Below are 19,007 nucleotides of genomic sequence, written 5' to 3'. Positions count from 1 at the left end.
TGCATGGATGATAGACTACCTCACCAACAGACCACAGTACGTGAGGCTTCGTCACAGTGTGTCTGATGTGGTGCTCTGCAGTACAGGTGCCCCCCAGGGTACAGTGCTCTCCCCTTTTCTCTTCACCCTGTACACCTCGGACTTCACACACAACACCACACACTGCCACGTCCAGAAGTTCTCTGACGACACAGCCATTGTTGGGTGTGTTTCTGAGGGAAATGAACTGGAATACAGGACAGTTATCAGGGACTTTGTCAGCTGGTGTAAGATCAACCAGCTTCAGCTTAATGCCAGCAAAACAAAGGAGATGATTGTGAACCCCAGGCGAAAGACATCCCACTTCACACCAGTGAACATCCAGGGACTGGACATCGAGGTGGTGGAGAACTATAAGTTCCTTTGGGTTCACCTAAACAACAAACTGGACTGATCCACCAACACCCACACTCTCTACAAGAAGGGTGAGAGTCGCCTTCACCTGCTGAGGAGACTGAGGTCCTTTGGCGTGTGTGGGGCTCTCCTCAGGACCTTCTACGACTCTGTGGTGGCCTCAGCCATCTACTTCCTGTGGTCTGCTGGAGAGGGGGCAGCACTGACAGGGATAGGCAGAGGCTCAACAAACTGATCCGGAGAGCGAGCTCTGTCCTGGGCTGCCCCCTAGACTCCATTGAGGAAGTAGGTGACAGGAGGATGTTAGCTAAGCTGACATCCATCATGAACAATATAGAGATCGACCGATATGGTTTTTTCAGGGCCGATACCGATTATTAGTAGTCAAGGAGGCCGATAACCGATATTTGGAGCCTGTCATGGTTTGTGATGGCAGACGCTTTTTGTTTTTGTTTTGGAGTTTTTGCACTTCCTGTTTTATTTTGAATTGGTTTCCTTGAGTGTCTGTGTGTTGCTTCTTGTCATAGTCCTGTTTCTGTGTGGTGATTGTCTGCCCCGCCCTAATGTGTTGCACCTGTGTTCAATCATCCTTGCCTCCCTTGTCTATATAGTCCTTGTGCTCCCCTTTGTCTGTGTCGGTTTGTAACCTTTTGCGTTCACGGTTTGTTCATGTCTGTTCATGTCACGTTCACGTTGTGATCAAGTCTGTTCATGTCACGTTCTCGTTTTGCCAATAAACCTGCCTGCACCGTTTCCCATATGTTGGCTGCATTTGGGTCCCACTTACCTCGCAACCCGTGACAGAGCCGATATTTATTTTCAATAAAAGGGAAAATATTGGCGTGAAAATTTTGAATAATACAAACTCCAGTGTTTATCGTAGGAACAGACAGCTGCCGCCAACGTATTGGGCCTCACAATAACGTTAGTAGTCGTGAGTTGTAGAGTTTCTCATGTGACTTCCACACAAACACACACTATTCTCTACCATAACAGACATTCTCCCCATTGCTACAGTCTGCTGAGCATCTAGAGCCAGAGAAGGAGAAAGCGGACCGATGGGTTAACGTTACGTTAAAAGCTAACCAGCCTTCACCTCGACGGGCTTCCCTGCAATAAAACTGGACTGAATTGAGTTCTTTAGGTTTTTACTCTCTCACTCACACACACACAGAAACTTCTACTATCACTGACTATTTCCATATCGATATTATCAGCAACCTTGTTTCAAGTGATTAACAGGCACGTCTGGAGGGACTGCGAGCAGCAGAGCTGCCGCTTATGTTTATATAACGTTAATGGGCTCACAGTAATCTTACTAGTAGTTGTGAGTTGTAGAGGACTGGGATTTTTATTACAATTTCGGGAAACTCTGCTGCCTTAACTTACCTTCAAAACAAGTATCTGCTCTCCGGACCTTCTCCTCCGTGTGTGTAAGGACTGTTCATGCACAGCTTACACTGCTGATTGGCTGTTATTGTGGCTCTGCTTGTAACCAATCAGATGGTGCTGTGGGTGGGACAATGCTGGCGACAGAGTAGTGACAGCAGACAGAGAGGCGCGGCTGCATCAGAGCCAAAATAACCAAGTTTTAAATTGATCTCTTATCGGCTGTCGAATTTAAAAAAAGGCCGATGCCGATATGCGTCAAAATGCTGAATATCGGCGCCGATAATCGGTCGATCCCTAGAACAATACCTCCTCCACCCTCTGCATGACACTGTAGGGTCTCTGAGTAGCTTCTTCAGCAGCAGACTTTTACATCCTCGCTGTAAGAAGGAGAGGTTCTGCAGGTCCTTCATTCCAGCAGCTGTCAGACTCCACAACTCCTGCTCTTCCTGACCATGTGCAAACTTGCACTTTTTCATGTACATATCGTGTGTATTGTGTATATTGTATTTATTAGTGTATATTTGGTGTATTTTTTGTTGTATATTTCCATAGATGTTTATTCTATAGATGTTTATTTTTCTGCTGTGGTAAATGAATTTCCCAGTTGTGGGATAAATAAAGTTAATCTAATCTAAAAAAAAATCTAATCTAATTGCAAATGGATTTGGTAAAATTAGGATTCAAACTGAATGAAATGCCATTGAACCCCCACCCTACTCAAATCCAGTCTGTTGTATGTACTGTATGTACAGTGGAAACAGTGTCTTACTTTGTGTCTGATGGTCCTGGTTCATTACTGAGGGCTGGAGGATGATCTCTGGACCAGTCAGTGCTCATAGAAATGTATCCTGTGGACTCTGCTCTGTCCTCCTCTTCCTCACCATAACCACTCATCTTCTGGACTTCAGTCAACCTGAGAGGGAAACCAGCAACACTGACTGTGAACTCAGAAACACAAGATCATGATAAACAAGTCTGTTCACGAGTCACAATGAAGACTGACAGACCAGGAAGTAACAAACACACGGAGAGTATACTGTATGACGCAACACTCCACCTCATAGAATCAACAGATCTTTATTGTCTTTCACAGCCACATACAAAGTCGGACAGTACTCACCTTACTTCTCCTGCTGTCAACGAAAACTGTTTGATCTGACTGAATACCAAAGCTTCAGTATTCCCTCTTTGTTTTAAGTACCTGGATTATCTGGGTAGACCTGCAAATACACTTCCTGTCTGTTCTCGCGACATAAAAGTTCGCATATTATTGCACATTATTTTAAACTCTGTTTCTGATTACATTCGTCTACGCATGATGCACTATCGCACTCTCTCCTTCACTTTCTCTTCCTCTCTCTTCCTCTGAGGGGCGGGGGCAGCTGTGTCACGCTGGAGCCCCGTGCAGCACGCTCGGGCGCGCGCGCACGCACACACACACTGCTCTTTGTGTCTATGCCGCAGAGAACCAAACGGTGTGAAGTGTGGTTCAGTCTTTTACATGTAAGGGTGGAAACACGAGTGACCTCTGGGAACATCCAGTGAAAGTCCGTTTGACAAAAGGAGAAATGAACAGTTGTCAACCGCCTAGCTCTTAGTTTATCCGTGGTTGGGTCAGGTGTGTTTTGTATGCTGCAGTGTGGAGCCGACACACAGTTAACTGCATTATAGCAACATGGGTTAATGATGAAAACTAACTTTTAGCTGATCGTTCTTATTATATTCATATGCATAATCTGTACTGTCATTCAGAAATCACTGAGTCCGGGGGGGGGCTGTCTGCCACACTGCTAGCTTTAGTTAGCTGTTAGCTAACTGGGATAACCTGCTTTAGTACACTGTTATACTACTAAGCTATCTATCTTAAATTCGCTGCTTGCTAAACAAGCTAAATAACTTTTGTTAGCTGTTTGTTGCTCAGATAACTAGCTTCGGTAGTCATTAGCTAACTATACTTATTAAGATAACTAGCCGTTCCATGACCTTTCATGACAATTAATTATTTTCCACCACAAAAGCAATTAATGTAAACCTAATGTTGGTACACACTCCTCCTTATGGAAAAAAGCAATTATAGCCTGAGCTATCGCGATTACCTGGAGACACGCTTTTTATTTTCACTCCACCTAGATCATAAAGCCTTGATTCTAAAAAAAAAACTAATTGGGGCCCATTTACCTGGTACAGGTGAAGCACATAGGCTTGATCCTGACCGCAGCGGCCATCGGTTCGAGTCCGACCAACGGACCTTTGCTGCATGTCATTCCCCCGTTTGTTTTTTTTAAAGGACCTAAACAAGCATTTGCATCATTTTGTCTAACACATCTACGATTACAGATTCAAACTTTTCATGTTTAGTGTAGAGAACCACAGTCACGTTGGTCAGAATAACCATAGTTTTTGTTCAACTGTTCAGCCCTGGCTAACAGCTACCTAAAGCTAAATAGATGAGTAAGTTCGGATAATGAACAATCAACTTAATGTTACTATTGTACACTTTACTGACATTTAAAAGTTTACTGTAACTAATATGAACCATGGTGGAATGTACTCTTAATTCAATGGTATAAATATATATAACTTTCTGACCAAACATTGTTTTAACCATTTACATTAATTTTCACTAGAGTTGACAAAATGAGGCTATTCTTACCTGCTAGCTGTAAACACAACTACTAGCCAATTCAACCGAAGTGTAGTGTGAGTAAAGTTAACTAGCGGCTGTTTTAAATTCACGTTCATATATCTTTCTTTAAAGAGTTAAACCTCAATTGTCTCAAGTTCACTGAAAAGACGTTAGCTCTTCATAAAGCCTCCTGAGTTGCTTTGTCAGAGGGAGCCGCGATAAGACGCCATTTTCCTCACCGAAAGACCGCGGAAAGTGCCGCCGCCGCTTTGATCCATAGAACCTTCTAGAAGTTTCCAGATGAGCACGCGCTGAGCTGCGCAGACTCTGTAACTGCCGCGCGTCCAAACTGTAGTTATATCAGCATGAAGTGACCGATTCTCAGTCAGCACAGTGCCTCTGTTATAAAGGTCGTCTCTCCTCGCAGTTTATTTTACTCTCTTTTCTGCATCCAGTAATAACGAGACTCAGAGACAGGAAGAAGAACCAGAGTCAACATGCAGAATCAGTCCTGGTCATATCTCACTGACTGACTGACGTGGAGCTGCTTCTGTGAAATACACAGAGGTGGAGGAAGTATTCACATGGTTTTAATACAGTGTCCTGCCTTCAAAAGGCTGCTTCAGGTAGTCCAGTACCTGTACCCCGTCAGTATTGGATCTTATTATTGATGTATCAGGCCTGCACTGTAGGAGGGGTCGAGGGGGGAAATTTTTTTTTACTGCTTCTTCATAATATTAGGCAAAATACAACAAATCTATTGGAGTACACAGTAGTAAAGTACAATAAATGGATGTACTCAGGTAAAGTACTTGAGTAAACTAAGTACTTAGTGAAATGAAAGAAAACAAAGATGGTGGTTTGGTGTTTCATTTCAACAGTTTCTAACCTTAAAGCTGCTGAACTTCTAGAAGAGTCAATAAAAGGTCAAAGCTTCCTCTTCTGATCAGCTGACCCTGATGTCTGATGTGTTTAGTTGTGTTCGTGTCACAGGTTTGATCCCAGCTCGCCTGTCTGTCTGAGTGCAGATGAAAACCAACAAATACCAGCTGAAGTCAGTCTGTCTGTTCATGTTCACACTGTGTGGGGAGTCTTTAAGTCCTTCAAGCCCTGCACTAGACCAAGGCTGGAACTCAACGGTCCTCAACTCTCTAGTTTTATTATGTGCAGCCCACATAAGAAAAAAAAAAGAAAAGAAAAAAGTGTGTGGGGGGGGATGCTTAGGCTAAGCCTCAATCTGTATTTTATTTTGAAATCTCTGGCCTGAACAGCCTTCTTTTTAACAGGTGTCTGGTCTTATTGTGGAAGTGTTGACCGGAAGTCACGTGGTGCATGTTACCAGACTTGGTGCTGTGTGTGAGGAAACTTGTGTGTGTATGCTGCGGACACACGGACGGTGTCTGATGGCAGTGCGGAGGTAAACAGTTCATCTGCCGCCGAGAAGCTTCCGGCAGAACTCCATCAGAAATTCTGCTGATTTTACCCGCTGCTGCTAACAGACGTTCACTCAGCTGGCCGGAGTGCCGCTGAGCAAACTGCTCCGAGCCAATGAACCGTGAGTAGACGGAACCGTAGAGTAGTAGTAGATCCTGAGACTAAAGTGTCGGACATGATATAACATGACTATGTTTTGGGGTGAAATTAAGACGTTTTAACGACCTCGTAGTAACATATTCCACCTCCAAGTTTAGCTAACGCTCGCTACGCTAGCGAGTTCAATTATCGGACACGGTTCTTGCACATCTGAGGTTTGAGCTTTTCCCTTCAAAAAAATCAATGTGTTCAAACACGTTCAGTTAAAACAGTTCACACATGAACCAGTGCTTAGTTCACATTAGCTTAGCTTCACTGACGTCTTGGTTTTATGTAAAAGTAGCTTTTACTCGGTTCATTATTCTCTCCTGTTTGTATTTGTTGGATATTTTAATATCCAATGTAACTGATTTCCTGCTCTGCTGTAAAGAAAAGGCCTAAAGATTTAAAGTGCTACAGATAAGCAGCTTTACGAACCGTGTGTCTGCCTTTAATCCTTTAGTCTTCATGTAAAAAACGCAACCCGAATCTCCGTATAAAAAAATGTAAATTAAAGGATAAACTGTCAATTTTCAGCGGTTCTTGAGTTATGAAGAGTAAACTGTGACTTTTCTGGATCAGCCAAATCCGCTTTTTAATTCGGTACACAGCAGATTCATGTAAATCCACTGAAATGTAAAACTTTGTCACTCTTGATCACTGTGGTTCATACTGCTGGTGCAGATATTCATTGTATTTGTATTGTGGTAACAGGTGACTTCGGTGTAAAAGATAGTTGAATAGACAGAGAATGATCTGCTCTGTGTGGTGGATGTGTGCAGAACTGAAGAGTGGAACCTGCTGAATCAGATTCTTCTTTTTACTCTCATGACATCAAGTGTGGAACTGCTTGTATTTGAAGGCAACCTTAAAATGGCAGATTTTTATATGGAATTTTGTGTTTATCGCACAGAAACGCAGCTTTGTTTGAAGTTCTTCAGAATCCTGAACTCTTCTTCTTTTCTTCTAAAATGTTCTATCATTTTATATTGTATTATACTTTATCATGAATCACACCTTTACCTGTGACAGTGACACCTTTATAAAGGAGTCTGGTCCTGTGTGTTTACATTTTGTGCGACTAGAAGTTGCAGTCAGAGTTTGGTTTCAGGTGGAGGTTGTGGGGGTGGGGGGTGTCAGCAGGTAATCTCATCCAGAACACTCTTTAAAAAAAAAAAAAAAAGTAAATGAGTGACATGTTTCTGTGCTGTTGTAGTTCACGAGTTTAGAATAATTAACCACTTTACGAGAGGACAGCTGACACCTCAGGTTCTCTCACAGCTGACTGCTTACATTTCTACAGTTAGAATAAAGTATAAATACGAATCTAAATCCTCAGTACATCACACTCCCTCCTTAAACAGATCATAATCAAAGTTAATTCAAGAGATCAGATCTACAACTTCACACTGACAAATCAAATCAAATGAACTACTCACTCAGGAACAGAGGACAGAGGGAAGCAGCTGTCCCACACTGCACACAGTGACACTCAGTGCACCTGTGTCAGCTGCCTAACGAGCACACCTGTGCCTGCTTCCAGGGAGCAGCAGTCATGTGACCCCCCCACGTCTAACACCTCCTGTTGAACTGTGGGCTGACCTTCTCGACCTCGATGGAAAACGTCCTGAGGTCAAAGAAGTGAAGGAGAATTCATAAAGAATCTGACTGAACTCACACAAAGATTTTTTAACTAACTTTATTTATAACACCTGAAGGATCAATCATCCTTTAACCACAGAAAAACAGGACCGACATGTTGAAATAACAAAACATGAACGAAAAGGACAAACAGAGAAAGTTGAGCCATTAGAATAATAATTAAATAGTAACAGACAACTGAGCATAGATCAATTTCATTATATTCACACATCAGTTTATACATTTGTTAAATAGAGAAAATTCCTTTTTAATGCTGTCAGTCAGTCAGTCAATTCTTCGATATTTTAACTCCTGATCACAGAGTGAAGAAACAAACCCCCCCCCCCTCTCAGCAGAGTAATGTAAGGCGATGCTCGCTCGGCCAACATGGCCAGTGTCACGCTGCGGTACTTCTGTTATGGCTGCCTCGTCACCTCGGCGACCTGGTCCGTCCTCCTCTTCCTCTACTTCTCTCTGGGGGCGGAGCCTGGACACGGCAGGACCCCCCTACAGCACCGCAGCCAGCCAATCAGCAGGGGCCTGGCTGACCGGCGGGCAGGGCGTCGACCTCTACCGGCCAGTAAGGGAGTAGAGCTGTCACCAGAGATGGGTGAGAGACTGTGGTGTGTTCAGTGTTGCTGGGAATAGGGAGCTGCATCGGTTATTGATTTTAGTAATTCATGAAGCGAAACTATTTTGACCTTAAGACTTAAATGACACATAGCCTCTTAAATTTCAAGTTTGCAAAATAAAACACAACCTGAGTTTTCAAAATAAAGCAGGTTCAGTTTCCAAAAGATGAAACCTCCTGATTGTCTCTGACGCCGTGTCTGTCTGCAGGGATGATATTTAACGAAGCGGATCAGGAGGTCAGGGACACCGGGTACCATCGCCACGCCTTCAACGTCCTCATCTCCACCAGACTGGGCTACCACAGAGAGCTGCCCGACACCAGAGACTCCCAGTAAGAACCAATGGGGCTGCTGAGACCAGAACATGATCACATGACCTCCAGACCCCAAACTAGGACTGTGCAGTCCCAGTCTGACAGCTGCCATAAGGATTAGATGTGTGTGTGTGTGTGTGTGTGTGTGTGTGTGTGTGTGTGTGTGTGTGTGTGTGTGTGTGTGTGTGTTACAGCATTAAAGAGCAACAGCTGCTCACCACCAGCTGTTCTTGTTTATTTCACTCGAGCTCCGTTGGTATTTTCACATCTAAAAATCAATAAATTATAATGATAAACCTCTCTGCAGGTGTCGGGACAAGGTGTATCCTCTGGTTCTACCTTCTGCCAGCGTAGTGATCTGTTTCTTCAACGAGGCGTTCTCTGCCCTGCTGAGGACCGTCCACAGCGTGTTGGACCGGACGCCGGCCTACCTGCTGCACGAGATCATCTTGGTGGACGACCACAGCGAGCTTGGTAACGCCCACCTGTCACCTGTGATGACACCTGCAGAGAGGGCCTGTGTGTTTGTGTGTGTGTTTTTACAGATGTGTGTGTGTGTGTGTGTGTGTTGGTTCAGAGGAGCTGAAGGACGACCTGGACCGGTACGTCAGGGAGGAGCTGCAGGGTAAAGTCAAACTGGTGAGGAACCAGAGGAGGGAAGGACTCATCAGAGGACGCATGATAGGAGCCTCGCATGCTACTGGTACATCCTACACCCTAAACCCTACACACTTATATCCTACACCCTAAACTCTACACACTTATATCCTACACCCTAAACTCTACAACCTTATATCCTACACCCTTATATCCTACACCCTTATATCCTACACCCTTATATTCTACATCCTTATATCCTACACCCTTATATCCTACACCCTTATATCCTACACCCTTAACCCTACAACCTAATATCCTACACCCTAAACCCTACAGCCTTATATCCTACACCCTAAACCCTACACCCTAAACCCTACACCCTAAACCCTACAGCCTAAACTCTACACCCTTATATCCTACACCTTTATATTCTACATCCTTATATCCTACACCCTAAACCCTACAGCCTTATATCCTACACCCTAAATCCTACATCCTTATATCCTACAGCATAAATACTACATCCTTATATCCTACACTCTTATATCCTACAGCATAAATCATATATCTTTATATCCTACATCTTAAACCCTACAGCCTTATATCCTACATCCTTATATCCTACACCCTAAACCCTTATATCCTACATCCTAAACCCTACAGTATTATATCCTACACCCTAAACCTTATATCCCACACTCTTATATCCTACACCAGTGGCTCGCTAGCCACCAGTAGCTCACCCTGCGTTTAAAAGTGGCTCACCTAAGGGGTTCAGAGAATATAGTTTGTACAAACTTGGACACATAGTTCAAACTTTAAGCAACACAACCTCACTCAGTAAATCTGCTTCCAATGCAACTAAATCAAATGCACTGATCACTGACTGAGGAGCTTCTTTTTTTCTCTGGTTTCTAATCAGTGTCATGGAGGTTTATTCACAGTGATGTTTTCATGTCTCTGTGTTCAGGTCTGACTGAATCATGACTCCAATTTTTGTCTGATGTGAGTTTCAGATGTTTTGGGATGTTGGTGTTTGATGACTTGTTAAATGATTTGGTTTGGAGTGTTTTGATACGATGTGTGAGTAAATGCAACCAGTGATATACGACATGAGGAGCTCTCAGCCCCTTTTGTTTGGTCAAAGTAGCTCTCGGAGTAAGAAAGGTTGGAGACCCCTGTCCTACATCCTTATATCCTTCACCCTAAACCCTATAGCCTTATATCCTACATCCTCACTGCTTACATTTTACCTCCTTGTTCCCTGCTCCCTATGTCTGTGTTCACTTCCTGTCTGTGAGGAGATTCAATCACATGACCAGATGTAGTTGCTACTGATAGCTGTAGTATGCTATCCAGTGTTTTAGCTCCTGACAGGACAAAGACAAAGTGGACTCACCTGTGTTGTATGTCCAGGTGAGGTGCTGGTCTTCCTGGACAGTCACTGTGAGGTGAACCAGGCGTGGCTGCAGCCTCTGCTGGCACCGATCCAGGAGGAGCGCCGCACCGTTGTCTGCCCGGTCATTGACATCATCTCAGCTGACACGCTCGCCTACTCGCCCTCCCCCATCGTCAGGGGCGGCTTCAACTGGGGGCTGCACTTCAAGTGGGACCCTGTCCCCTCCTCTGAGCTCAACGGGCCTGAGGGAAGCATTGGACCAATCAGGTAACCAGCTGACTGATCAGGTGACCGATCAGATGAGCAGTTGAGCAAATGTGACCCAGCAGAAACCTTTCCCCCCCCCCCCCCCCAGGTCTCCCACCATGGCCGGCGGTCTCTTTGCCATGAACAGGAAGTACTTCAATGAGCTCGGCCAATATGATGCCGGCATGGACATCTGGGGCGGGGAAAACCTGGAAATCTCCTTCAGGGTGAGAACGCTGTTTTAGAGACTGTCAGTGAAGGTGTCATTTGTGCTGTTCTTCTCGTCACAGTGAGATGTTAGCCTAGCTTAGCATAAAGACTGGGGGCACTGGTAAGGAGCCCACTACAAACAGACTGTTGTCCGACAGGAAGTAGTTCCAGCTGTGTTATGTATGTGTGTGTCGTGTCAGATCTGGATGTGTGGCGGTCAGCTGCTAATCATCCCCTGCTCCAGAGTTGGCCATATCTTCAGGAAGAGGCGGCCCTACGGCTCTCCTGGGGGGCAGGACACCATGGCGCACAATTCCCTGCGGTTAGCGCATGTGTGGATGGACGAGTACAAGGTAAACACACCCACAGCTGCGATCACAGCATGCTGCAGCATCCTCTGACCTCACTTCCTGTGTCTGTGTGGTTCAATCAGGAGCAATATCTGTCTCTGCGTCCAGAGCTGCGTGAACGCAGTTACGGCGACATCAGTGAGCGAGTGGCATTGAGGAAGCGGCTGCAGTGTCGCTCCTTTCGTTGGTACCTGGACACAGTCTACCCTGAGATGCAGACTGTTGCCAATGGCAACAAGCAGCAGCCGCCACTGTTCATCAACAAGGGTCTGAGACGCCCCAAAGTCCTGCAGAGAGGACGGGTACCTGACCCCCAGCCATCATCCATCCATTCATCAATCATCTATCCATCCATCCATCCATCATCCATCCATTCATCTATTCAATCATCCATCCATCCATCCATCCATCCATCCATCCATCTATTCAATCATCCATCCATCATCCATCCATTCATCAATCATCCATCCATCCATCCATCCATCCATCCATCCATCTATTCAATCATCCATCCATCCATCCATCCATCCATCTATTCAATCATCCATCCATCCATCATCCATCCATTCATCAATCATCCATCCATCCATCCATCCATCTATTCAATCATCCATCCATTCATCAATCATCCATCCATCCATCCATTCATCAATCATCCATCCATCCATCCATCAATCATCCATCCATCTATTCAATCATCCATCCATTCATCAATCATCCATCCATCCATCCATCCATCCATCCATCTATTCAGTCATCCATCCATCCATCAATCATCCATCTATTCAATCATCCATCCATCTATTCATCCATCCATTCATCAATCATCCATCCATCTATCCATCCATCCATCTATTCAATCATCCATCCATTCATCAATCATCCATCCATCCATCCAAACATCATCCATCCATTCATAAATCATCAATCATCCATCATATCCAAATCATCATCCATCCATTCATAAATCATCAATCATCCATCATCCATCCATCAATCATCCATCCATCCATCATCCATCCATCCATCCATCATCCATCCATCATCCATCCATCCATCCATGGACATTAAATGTTTGTTTATTGTATGAACTGTAAACAAAATAAACTGACTCGTTCTTTGTGTCGGCCATCTTTCAGCTCCGTAACCTAGCGACCAGGCGTTGTCTCGTGGCCCAGGGCCGAGCCAGTCAGAAGGGCGGAGCTGTCGTCCTGCGACCATGTGACCCCCGTGACCCCGAACAGGTGATGTGATCACATGATTGGTCCATTATAACCCCAAATACAAACCAACCAACCACTATGACCTCTTACCTTTAACCCTTCATGTGACCTGTGTGTAGGACTGGGCCTATGATGAGGAGGGTCAGCTGGTGCTTGCAGGTCTGCTGTGTCTGGACGTGTCAGAAGTCAGGACCTTTGACCCCCCCAGACTTATGAAATGTCACGGGTCAGGGGGGTCTCAGCAGTGGAGCCTGGGGGTGAGACACACACACACACACACACACACTCACTCTCCTAGACATGAATATATTACACATTATATAATATGATTATAATATAAATCATTGTGAGATAAAGCTTCTGTCCCCCCCCCCCGTCTCTGTGTCCGTCTGTGTCTCCCTCTCTCTCTCCTGTAGAAATCTAACCGGCTCTACCAGGTCTCGGTTGGTCAGTGTCTCTCCGTCGCCCAGCCGATTGGGCCTAAGGGTTACGTTTCCATGGCGATCTGTGATGCGTCTCAGGTGCAGCAGTGGCAGCTGGAGGACTGAATATCCTGGAATATCCTGGACCGCATCGATTATCTTTCTTTCAGTCCTTGAAAGTCCTGAAGTTAACACTATGAACTGTGAGGTTTTTCCATGGAGATACCAGGAGGCCCTGGAGGACAGGAGGAGTCTGAAGTCAGACCATATCATGATCATTTAAGGACTGACATGGATCCATGTGGTCTGGACTCTGGTCTCTGGACCTCAGTGACAGGATCACAGTTTTTAAACTTTGTCTTTGTGTCATTTCACCAATAAATTCACACTGAACTTTAAAGACTGAAGGATTCTTAACAATGTGATGTTTCCAGGGGCGGGGCCACGGGGGCAGAGTGATGGGGGTGGGACCCAGACTGAACAGAGTTGTGCGTCCAGGAGAACAGACCTGTTCATGAGGTTCTTTACTGTCACCTGATGTCATAGTGTGGTTCTACCTGATGACCAGCAGGTGTCAGGTGTCTCATGCTATAAATGTTCCAGGAGTCCTGAAGCAGGTTCTAGTGGTTCTTGAGGACGTTCCAGGGGCCTTGAAGGATGTAGTTACCTCTGAGTCTATATAAATGGTCCAGTTGTCCATGACAGGTTTTACTGTCCTGATTCCAGGAGTGTGAAACTGGTTCCTGTGGTCTCTGAGCAGGTCCCAGGAGTCCTTGAGCAATGTGTAAATGTCCTTGGGGAGATTCCAGGGGTCTTGGTCCTTTACTTTTACTTTCTTTAAGGGGCTCTTTTCTGCAGTAGGAGTCCTTGAGAGGACTGGACCCATCCTTGATCCATCTCTCTTGGACCTGGAGGACATTCCAGGAGTGTGTGAAGAGGTCCCAGGAGTTTTCTACTGGACCTTGAAGACACACCTGTCCTTGAAGAGGTTTCTGGGTCTTGATGCGTTTTGAGTGAACACTGATTTAACAGTTTGTCCTGCTCAGCTGGAAACCACAGAGATCAATACACTGTGTGTGTGTGTGTGTGTGTGTGTGTGTGTGTGTGTGTGTGTGAGATTGATGGCCTGCAGAGTATTGACGAGAACAGAAAGCTAATTATTTCAGGCCTGAATCACTGGAAGCCATCAATTACACTCTTATTACACACACACACACACACACACACACACACACACACACACACACACACACACACACACTAATTAACCTTATTGACATCACTGTTGGAGTTTAGGGACCAGTTCAGTTTATTGAACACACACACTTCCACCACAGAGATATATATATATATATATATATATATATATAATATACAGTACATATATATATATATAGAAGTATATATTGTATATACATATATTGTTGATATATGATAAAGAAAATAAAACATGAAAACAATGAAATACAGTTGAGGATTGTGTGTGTTAATGCAAATTGATTTTCACAGCAGGTCAAATTGCAGAGCTTCACACACACACACACACACACACACACACACACACACACACACACACACACAGAGGCCAGGTTAATGTGTCATCATGCAGTCTGAGCAGCTGCCAGCTGATTGGTCGGTTCGACTGAATCTGCCTCATAAATCCACATTTAGAAATTAGAGAAACTTTATTGATCTGCAGCTTTTTGACAGAACGTGTGTGTGTTGTTTACGTCTCTGAATGACTGTTGTTTTCGGTGTTCTGGAAGACATTCAGGTGGTGCTTGAAAAGGTTCCAGGACTTCCAGGTTCCCATGAAGGATCTCAGGAGTCCTTGAAGAGGATCTGTAAGAGGAGCGGTCCAGGTCTCTGAGGGTCCACAGATACTGAAGGAAAACAGATCAGTTACAGTCTGATTAGTAATCTGATTACAGTCACTCACATCCACATGAAGTTTAACTGTCAGCTCTGTGTGTGTGTGTGTGTGTGTGTGTGTGCGTGTGTGTGTGTGTGCGCGGTAATCAGCGGTAAGTGGAGTGTGTTTCTGGACGGAGACGATCAGCCGCCTGCAGCCAATCAATACAGAGAATCAATACTGGGAATGGAGGGAGAGATCTAACAGGTCATTATCCGTGTTTGTGTGTGTGAGTGTGTGTGTGCACAGTCATGGATTGTGAGGACGAGTTTGAGTTCTGAGTGTGTTTGAAGGTCCAGGTTAGAACCAGGTTTAGGTTAGAGGGAGGAGCTGGGGAGAGTGTGTGTGTGTGTGTGTGGGTGTGTTCATGACTTAATTATGTAAAACATGTTTATACAAACAGTGAAATTGTATTTGACTGTCAGTTGAACTTCCTGTCAGACGTTTTAGAGATGACGCCAAATTTCAGGTTCAAACTCTGGTCACACACACACACACACACACACACACACACACACACACACACACACACACACACACACACACACACACTGACTCCTAAAAGTTTGAATGCAGTTTTCATCCATGATGTCACGTTTACACCTGGACCTCCATGTGTCCACAGACTCACTCTCTCTCTCTCTCTGTCTCTCTCTCTGTGTCTCTCTCTGTCTCTCTCTCTGTCTCACTCTCTCTCTCTGTGTCTCTCTGTGTCTCTCTCTCTGTCTCACTCTCTCTCTCTGTGTCTCTCTCTGTCTCTCTCTCTGTCTCACTCTCTCTCTCTGTGTCTCTCTGTGTCTCTCTCTCTGTCGCTCTCTCTCTCTCTGTGTCTCTCTCTGTCTCTCTCTCTGTCACTCTCTCTCTCTGTGTCTCTCTCTCTGTGTCTCTCTGTCTCACTCTCTCTGTGTCTCTCTGTCTCACTCTCTGTCTCACTCTCTCTCTCTGTGTCTCTCTCTGTCTGTCTCTCTGTCACTCTCTCTCTCTGTGTCTCTCTCTCTGTCTCTCTCTCTGTCTCACTCTCTCTCTGTGTCTCTCTCTCTGTGTCTCTCTGTCTCACTCTCTCTGTGTCTCTCTGTCTCACTCTCTCTCTGTGTCTCTCTCTCTGTGTCTCTCTGTCTCACTCTCTCTGTGTCTCTCTGTCTCTCTCTCTCTCTGTCTCTCTCTGTGTGTCTCTGTGTCTCACTCTCTCTCTGTCTCTTTCTGTGTCTCTCTCAGTGTGTCTCTCTCTCTGTGTCCATGTTACTGATGGATGTTTAACAGCATCAGAGTCTGAGTGTGTCACATGATCTGATCCTGTAAAACACACACACACACACACACACACACACACACACACACACACACACACACACACACACACACACACCTTCCTGTCCACTGGAACAGTCAGCAGCTGCAGACACTAAAATCAAAGACTCATTTTGAGACTTTCAAAGACAAAAACACAAAATCCTGAAACACACAAACAAGAATAGACCTGACTCTAAACAAAGAAGAAGAAGAGTTTGATGACTGAGACGCAACATGAAACCAAAGTCACAACACAAAACAACAACTAGGGGTGAATGGATGAATGAAGAATGGATGATAGACGGTTTTCACAGATGAGGGAAAAAGCTTCATAGCAGATCTTTGAATGGTTCAATGTTTCCGTGCTGCATTCAGGGACCGTACGTGACTCCAGTCGATACAGCCTAGTGAGCGACACTGAAAGCAGCTCAGGCTTGTATTGATTTCCGTTCTTTATCAGAGGAACAATAAACTGCTGCTGTCACATCGCTGCACACGTTTCCCTCCAGGTCACAACCATCAACACCAGTTCACCGGCCAATCACTGAGCTCGTCTCTCAAACACGACCGTGTTCAACACTTCACATCAATCTGTTCTTCTTCTATATGAATCAATGAGTCAGATTAAATATCGTGATACATCATGGAGCCCAATGAATTATTTATATAATCACAATAAACGCAATGAAACAAACTGTCTCATTACAGCAGCTGAATCACTAGACTAGGAGCAGGGCAAACTGTTAGCCTAGCTTAGCACAAAGACTAGAAGCAGAGGGAAACTGTTAGCCTGGCTTAGCACAAAGACTAGAAGCAGTGGGAAACTGTTAGCCTAGCTTAGCAGAAAGACTAGAAGCAGAGGGAACTGTTAGCCTAGCCTAGCACAAAGACTAGAAGCAGAAGGAAACTGTTAGCCTAGCTTAGCACAAAGACTAGAAGCAGGAGAAACTGTTAGCCTAGCTTAGCACAAAGACTAGAAGCGGAGGGAAACTGTTAGCCTAGCTTAGCACAAAGACTAGAAGCGGAGGGGAACTGTTAGACTAGCTTAGCACAAAGACTAGAAGTAGGAGAAACTGTTAGCCTAGCTTAGCACAAAGACTAGAAGTAGGAGAAACTTATCATGTCACATTATTTAGAGAAGTGATTCTGATGTGTCAGATATTAACTGTAAACATCATACACACACACACGAAACATGAGTCATGAATAATCATGTGACTTGAGGTGAAACTTCACCTCCACATGGATCGATAAAGAGAGTGTTGCTCATAACTGCAGCAGATATCAGAGGAGCGTGGGGGGGTCATGTATTGATCAGCTGCTCCCCCATCCCTGTAAGTGAATTAAACTGAACTGTGTGTGTGTGTGTGTGGCCCCCCAGGGTTTAATGAAAGAGGAGGTTACATCTGGGCCCTGTAGGGACGATCGATCAGAAAGAGAGAGAGAGGAGGAGAGGGTGGGAGGAGGATGGGAGGAGGATGGGAGGAGGGGGAGCGGATGGGGGCAGTCAGCAGTGTCTGCAGACAGAAACAGTTTCTCTGTCAAGCTTCACCAGAGCAGAGAAACTGGAGAACGAGGAAACATGGAAATAGAGGAGGGAGCAAGGCTTTTATTTTGAAATTTTATAAGAAAATCACTACATTAAAGAAATCAATATCAGATCGTATATATTTATTAATATCTTCATTTTTATTTTTGTGTTCAACAATGACATTTTACCCAGTGATGCTGTTGAACCTTGGGGTCGTCATGGCAATGATGGTCGACCAGGTGAATGGAGCGCGGGTGCTGAGTGGTGAGTTAAGAAAGTCTTAAACTTAGTTTTTCTGTCTTTGACGTAAAAAGTCGTCATTGTCTTGATTCTAATGCTAAACGAGTGAAAATATTAATTAATGTAATTAGCATGAAATCCATTTTAAACCTGTGTTTGGATGAAGGTTTTTTTGCATTAACTCAGGTGAAAATTCAGGGATGACTTTTATGCTATTTGGTTCTAACCTTTCATAAACCCTTAAATGACTCAGTTAATTCACTAAAATCCCTTCATGTATAATAATAATAATAATAATAATAATAATAAGTTAATTAAATCCAAACTGAACTAACTTTGTTTTCGGGAACTAAATTAGTGGGTCTGTCAGTTATTTTGTAGATTTCAACCATTAAATCTGATATAAAACATTAATAATCATAATAAACATTGTCTCGTGTGTAGGTTTTTTTTTCTTTTCTCAATTAAAGTAAAATTTCTGATGAGCTCAGTTTAAACGATCTTTGATGTTTGTATTTCTAAACCCCAGTGAACATCCCATAATAATCCACAGACTCATGAAGGTCTGAGTGACTCCAAAACAATCTGTTGTTTTCCACTGTTTATCTTTATTGCTGTTTTCCTACTTGAGACAGCTGCCTAGCAACAGTGGTGGTTGATAGGGTGTGGCTTGGTGCTCTCTGCGCTGTTGCTATGGCGTTTGGAGTGGTTGCTATAGCACCTGCAAGTGGTTGTTGTTGTATTTTGTTAGTTTATAATAATTCAACATGTAATGAATCAATCTAGGCTCCAGTGACACAGTGGCTATGCTAACAGAGCTAGCTGGTAAACTAGCTGTAGCTGGTGAGCTAACCGCTAACTCTCCGGGCTAACGCCGTCAGTCACAGAAGCTTCTGTCTGACACACACACACACACACACACACACACACACACACACACACGCTCACAGGTTGTAACTGAGCTGGTTGTAATGGTCATTCCAATGAAGCAAATCAGAGTTTGGGGGGGGGGGG

At 44.4% G+C, this 19,007-nt stretch overlaps 3 protein-coding genes and 1 long non-coding RNA gene across 4 annotated transcripts in view; 2 read left to right on the top strand and 2 right to left on the bottom strand.

Moving 5' to 3' along the window:
* The window catches only part of LOC111644959 (uncharacterized), an 80,064-nt gene extending 76,958 nt beyond the window's left edge, over positions 1–3,106 (bottom strand). The window contains exons 1-2 of the mRNA XM_087170318.1: positions 2,906–3,106; positions 2,555–2,698 (exon numbers count right to left, since the gene is read on the bottom strand). Of these exons, the coding sequence (XP_087026444.1) occupies positions 2,555–2,679 (125 nt within the window). The 5' untranslated portion in view covers positions 2,680–2,698; positions 2,906–3,106. The remainder of the gene's footprint in view (positions 1–2,554; positions 2,699–2,905) is intronic.
* A 4,560-nt stretch (positions 3,107–7,666) lies between these two features.
* LOC147817528 (uncharacterized) lies at positions 7,667–10,700 on the bottom strand. Its single transcript, XR_015436283.1, has 2 exons — positions 10,570–10,700; positions 7,667–8,607 (listed from the first exon to the last, which is right to left on the bottom strand). It is a non-coding gene; the product is annotated as an uncharacterized LOC147817528 (long non-coding RNA).
* Positions 8,012–13,420, top strand: galnt11 (UDP-N-acetyl-alpha-D-galactosamine:polypeptide N-acetylgalactosaminyltransferase 11 (GalNAc-T11)). The gene is made up of 11 exons (XM_023393840.2): positions 8,012–8,234; positions 8,465–8,588; positions 8,878–9,044; positions 9,148–9,273; positions 10,587–10,836; positions 10,925–11,042; positions 11,226–11,378; positions 11,459–11,677; positions 12,515–12,619; positions 12,718–12,855; positions 13,015–13,420. The coding sequence occupies exons 1-11, from the start codon at positions 8,012–8,014 to the stop codon at positions 13,144–13,146; spliced, it is 1,755 nt and encodes a 584-aa protein (XP_023249608.1). The 3' UTR covers positions 13,147–13,420.
* Positions 13,421–17,929: 4,509 nt separating this feature from the next.
* Positions 17,930–19,007, top strand: part of chodl (chondrolectin) — a 6,236-nt gene continuing 5,158 nt past the window's right edge. Inside the window, exon 1 of the mRNA XM_023394106.2 lies at positions 17,930–18,017. Within this exon, the coding sequence (XP_023249874.2) occupies positions 17,930–18,017 (88 nt within the window). The remainder of the gene's footprint in view (positions 18,018–19,007) is intronic.

Source organism: Seriola lalandi, unplaced genomic scaffold (assembly GCF_002814215.2).
Source record: "Seriola lalandi dorsalis isolate HSWRI2012SDOR001 ecotype SW California unplaced genomic scaffold, Sedor1 jcf7180002054945, whole genome shotgun sequence".
Lineage (NCBI taxonomy): Eukaryota > Metazoa > Chordata > Actinopteri > Carangiformes > Carangidae > Seriola > Seriola lalandi.
Note: the sequence above shows the minus strand (reverse complement) of the source record. Positions and strands in the feature narration are given on the sequence as shown.

What these genes read in the sequence shown, in the direction of transcription:
- galnt11 (XM_023393840.2), top strand. Translation starts at nt 8,012, where the DNA reads ATGGCCAGTGTCACGCTGCGGTACTTCTGTTATGGCTGCCTCGTCACC. An exon ending in CCCGACACCAGAGACTCCCA is followed by an intron (nt 8,589 to 8,877) that starts GTAAGAACCAAT and finishes ACCTCTCTGCAG; the next exon opens with GTGTCGGGACAAGGTGTATC. An exon ending in ACCTGGAAATCTCCTTCAGG is followed by an intron (nt 11,043 to 11,225) that starts GTGAGAACGCTG and finishes GTGTCGTGTCAG; the next exon opens with ATCTGGATGTGTGGCGGTCA.